At 50.6% G+C, this 5,192-nt stretch overlaps 1 protein-coding gene across 2 annotated transcripts in view; it reads right to left on the reverse strand.

The window, feature by feature from the left end:
* Positions 1-859: 859 nt before the first annotated feature.
* Positions 860-5,192, reverse strand: part of COG7 (component of oligomeric golgi complex 7) — a 23,187-nt gene continuing 18,854 nt past the window's right edge. For both annotated transcript variants that reach the window (XM_019541827.1, XM_019541828.1), the window contains 2 exons: positions 2,546-2,689; positions 860-1,186 (listed from right to left, as the gene is read on the reverse strand). In XM_019541827.1, coding sequence (XP_019397372.1) covers positions 1,020-1,186; positions 2,546-2,689 — 311 coding nt within the window. In that variant the 3' untranslated portion in view covers positions 860-1,019. The remainder of the gene's footprint in view (positions 1,187-2,545; positions 2,690-5,192) is intronic.

The following is a 5,192-nucleotide window of genomic DNA, read 5'->3' on the forward strand; positions in this document are numbered from 1 at the left end:
CCTGGTCTGCACTAAGGATCCAACCCTTTCCCACAAGGCTGGCCAAGGTCATCATGCAGCTGAAATGGCCCCACACCACTAGCTTGCATGCATGGAGGCAGCTTGGCAAAGCTGTTCAGACGACGCATGGCTTAAATGTTCTCATGCGATTCTTCTAATGCAAAATCCCACAAGCAGCCCCAACCCCTAGCCCTTGAGTTCTTCTTCAAATCGACAGACTTTGAGAAGCCGAGGGAGCCCTGCAGAGTCAACCACAGCAGGGGCTGTGCCCACCATGGTCCCACAGGACCAGCATACAGTGCAGAGAATGTAAACTCTCCTCAATGACCTCCTGAAGCCAAGTCATAGGAAGTGTTCCTAGGAAAACCTTTCTACAAAGACTAACACACCAAGGCTCACTGCATTTCACAAGATGACTACAACATTGTGGCATCTGCTTCCTTAGAAGACACGTAGCTTCAGAAGGAAGAAAACATGACTCTTGGGAGAACAACCTACTCAACTGGTTTTCTTCCCAGGGCTTAGTTTGCTCTTGCCTTTCCTGCAATCTGGCAAGACACAACCTCCTTGAGATCGTAGATGATGAAAGACTGGAGCAATGGCCATTGCCTCCATCTAGCTGAGTCCTTACTCAGCTGATTCGTACCGCAGATACCCTGTAATTTCAGATCTGGCATTGACTAGACCGCTCTGAAAGTCACTCCCCTCATTGTCATGCAGCATGTTCCTTCTAGTCGGTGTCAAGTGCCTCTAGTCACACACCACATCTACCTCAAGGTCACCCAGAGGGTCACTGGGAAATGTGGTCATGAAGACACTTTTCCTTTCCATTTCATCTCTAGTGATATGCAAAGCTCGCTTCACCCTGCCAAAGGAAGACCTTTATTGAAACAATTCACAAATAAACCCCCTTTCCCCCAATCAGGTCCCATAATCTTCAGAAACTTTTGTGGAGAAAAGATTCAGTTCAGACAAGGTCCGGACACCACCTGCAGCTGCAGCTTGTTACAGCCTCCGCATCAGTACTCCAGGCCTCTCATGGTGGCGATGGTGCTGGCTAACCTGCGGGGCATGCTTTTGGCTGTTTGCCGGTAGTCTTCTGGTTTGGTCTTCAAGAGCGTGACAATGTTCTGGAGTGTCCGGGATGGCTGAAGGCCGAGGGCATCCATCACATTTATTAAATAATCTACAAAAGAAAAGATATATGTGCACTTGAAAGTTGTGATATGTCCCATGGAACCAGCTCCCAAAACAGCATCACAGCCCAAGGAAGCCTCCCCATCAACTGCATCCCATCTAGGGCTGTAAAGGAGCTGGGCTCCTGCTGTGCTGCCTGGCAGATGGAGGTCTTATTCCCTGGCCACATTTAGCTGCATTACAGGAACTGCAAACCTGCATCTGCATGGCAGTTGTCCCAGATGTTCAGCACCATGGCAAGGAGCAGAGGGCCCCGAAACATATTGCAAAAGACCTGCTTAGAACTGCAGAGGGCCTTTTGCAGGGAGAGGGACTGTTGGGAAGAAGGATCAGCGTCCTAGCTTCCACAGCCTGACCCTTCAGTGGCCACTAGGGATTAAATGTGGAAGTTGGGAACAGCCACGACTCAGCCTTGCCAAGCCAGTACCTCCATGTTCCAGACAAGCTCATGGCTGGACTCTCAGCCATGCCAAACTCATTCCCAGCTGAGACTAGAGACCAAAGTAGCTATCAGCCAGCTCTGGGCCTCTGTGTTCCTTTAAATCACCTAACCGAGAGCAGCCCTAGGGCTGCTTTGACTTACGTCAGCAGGCACTCGTCCCTAATATGCATCAGTTCAAGAGCCCAGATGACCCCAGCTCCACTCCCCAGCCCACTGCCACTTGTTCATGGCAAGGGGAGACAATAGCTGATGTTGTTTTATGCTACTTGCTCCAAGTGTTTCCAGCCCTGGGAAGAATCCTCAGGTACCTTCTGCACTACACAGAAGGGAAGTAAATGGGACTAAGGGATGGGCCCCAGGTCTCTGGTGCTGGTCCAGCAGGAGTGCCCCACAGTGCTATCTGGGAGGAAGGCATTCTACAGCCCTTCCCACACCAGGCTGTGCGTGCCTCAAGGAAAAGTGCACAGTAACAAGCCAGGATTAAAACTGTTCCCATGGCCTAAAGTCTTCTCTTCTCACCATCATCTCTGCACTGGTCAAAAGGGCCCAGCTTCCTGAAGAGCGGTCTGGGTTCTAACTGGTGCTTAGTTTACTTAAACAAGGTCACACTGTGCCAAGAAGGTGGCTTGTGGTGCTCAGAGCAGGATGCTTGGTGAGGCAAGGAGACATAAGTCAGCTCTCTTCGCCCAGAACATGATGTCACCAAAAGCCTCAATATGCTGGGTATGGAGCAAGCCTGGCATAACGTGAAGCCCCGCTACATTCCCTCTGCAAACAGAGACTACAATGGAGGCTGAGATCAACAGCACCTCCAAGGAGGTGGGGGTGTCCTATAAGCCTTACTCTCCAAGCCTCCTCTTGCAAGTGGAAAGCAAGCTTTCTGGACTGCTTCTGCTCTGGCCTTACCGATATCTGTGGCCAGCTGCTTCGTGGAGTGAACAGTGAGTTCTGGGATTTGTAGGATCACTTCACAGTAGGTCTGCATCGTGGCCCTGGCAATGGAACCCAGCCAGTAGTCGGCCATGTTATCCAGCTCGGGCAGCTCATCCCCTGCAAAGAGTGCTCATTAGTGACTGGGATCCTCACCACACTGGCTTGTTCCACAGTGGGTCGCTAGCCTCATGCTGATTTACTATGTTAGAAGAAACAGTTAATAACTTCGTCTACAAAACCTTCAGATACTGAGGCATGTTCCAGGCACACACTGTTCACTGCCGCAAGGAAGGTGTTTACGAAACTCATAAAGACCCTTCAAACAAACATGAAAACTTTAATAAGACATGATCCTCAATGCTGAGAGCTAAAGCCACTGTGTTCTCAGAAAGCAACAGGAGGAAGAAGTCACCAAGCCACACATTGTTTCCATTGTCCGTGAAAGCAAACAGGAAGAGATCAGCCACTGCAAAATGAGCCATGCAGCCACGCCACTGGGAAGGACACTGTACTCATTCCTGCTCACAAAGGCAGGATTAGCTGCACACAACAGATGAGGACAATCACTGGCAAGTGAAGATGAGACAAGACACTTCATTCCAGGGATTAAGGGAAGGTACTGAAAGGGAACTCCCTGGGTTTCAAGAAGTGAGCTCTATGCTCCGGGGAAAGAGCTGCAAACTGTCAGCCAGGCCTCACAGCAGCTACCTTTCCAGGGAAATCAGTGACTGACAGTGTTTGCAGACCCACATCATAAGTGAGAGAGCTCCCGAGGCTATATGACACTTCTAATCCCAAATGAGCCCCAGCCGAAACAAAGCAAACATTTTTTCCTATTTAATCTGAGTGGCAGAGAGTTTTACAAACTCTGCCCTTGGATGAGGGCACAACTGGGGCACATGGACTTGGGGGCTGAACCGAGCCCTGCCAAAACAGCAGTATCATTCAGACGAAAACACCAGGGGCTCCCCTGCTTGCAGCCTGCAGGTCACCAAAAGCTTTTCATGGGGCTGATGCAGGAAGTGGATGTCTGTGGGGGAAAAAACCGTAAGTCCTCACAGTTCTGCAGGAATCCGGGTAACTTTTTAAAGGGCAGAAGACAGGCCCTCTCGCTTTCCCAAGCTCAGCTGCAAGGCCTTGGTTCTCAGGAAGCCCATGGAAGAGCAGGAGAGGCTGGAGAGAGAGAGCCTGTCTGAAATCCCAAATTTAACCACAAAGCAATGGAACATGGGGTGGAAACTACCAGCACTTCCCCCACTCCGAGTTCAAACACTGTTTGGAAACAAGAGCACATTGCCATCAGTGTCTGGTGCAGCCTATCCAGTGAAGTGCTCTGCAATCTGCCACCACACTGCCCATGTGCTGCCACCCTTGCTGGCAGTGATAGAACAACATCCAGTGGCTGGAAATGGCAGCATAATACATTCAGCTTTGGAAGAGGATATGATGGCAAAGCAGGGAGGGCAATCACGCATGGCTACAGCCTGCTAGAGGAAGGAATGGGAGGTGGGGAAGGCTCACTTGCCAGGTATCTTTAAAATGAAATTAGATGTTTTCCAAAGCTATTGCCAGCTTTCAGAGTCACTCTGTGATCTATCCATAAAACAGACCCTCCTGGCTGTGGGCTCAGTCTGCTCCTTTCTTTCACAGGCAGCAGGAAGAACAGGACACCTGCACTGCACCCCAAGCCTGGGCTGCTCACAGCACTAAGATAACACCTATAATCCCATCTGGGGCCATAGAGCTGAAGCTGGCTGTCTGCAGGGTCCACGATGGGGTTTTCTTCCCCTGATAAACTTTGGGTTTTGTGGCCAAGGCCGCTGGGACACTGGACACGGGTGAGCTGTGCTGTAAGGTGACAGAGAACCTCTTTCCCAGGGGACTGGCTACCGTGCCTTGCTCACGTGCTCAGGGTCAGGGTGATGATAAGATCTGAGGTCAGGGAGGGATGTGCCCCAGGTCAGGATGTAAGGATCTAGGTCCAAGTTTCGCCTGCTGGGAACATCTGATCTACATGGCTGCCAGTTGAAGCAGGGGCCTCGAGCATGGCTGGTACTGCAGTCTCTCCTGTTCTCTGCCTCTAGCACAGTTTAGGGCTGAAGTGCCTTTGTCTAGATTGACTCTTCAGGATTCATCTAAGGTTACTTCAATCAAATGTGGCGGCTGGCGATACATAGGTGGCCTTAGACAACCTGATGGTTCTTTCTGGCCTTCAAAGCTCTAAACTGTCACAATTACTGTACTGCACAAAATGGTTTCCTTAGAAACACTAGTCTCCATCAGGACCCTTTGGGTGATGCCCACCTGCTTCAGTGCATCATGCACCTACAGTGAAACCAGAACAGGAAAGGGAGCTGGGGAAAAGGAGGAGAGCTGGCAGAAAGCAGGAGGCACAGCAACAGCAGGGGCTAGACCTTCATTTATTAAGCCACTGCAGTTTGACATGTTAAATAAGGGTGCTGAGAAGGCACCAGTGCTGCACCACTTCGGGCATAAGTCATAGATTCATAGGCATTAGGGCTGGAAGGGACCTCAGGAGAGCATCGAGTCCAGCCCCCTGCCCAAAGGGCAGGAAGTCAGCTGGGGTCATAGGATCCCAGCAAGATAAGCATCCAATTTA

The sequence above is a fragment of the Crocodylus porosus genome, unplaced genomic scaffold (assembly GCF_001723895.1).
Source record: "Crocodylus porosus isolate Cpor-Errol unplaced genomic scaffold, CroPor_comp1, whole genome shotgun sequence".
Classification (NCBI taxonomy): domain Eukaryota; kingdom Metazoa; phylum Chordata; order Crocodylia; family Crocodylidae; genus Crocodylus; species Crocodylus porosus.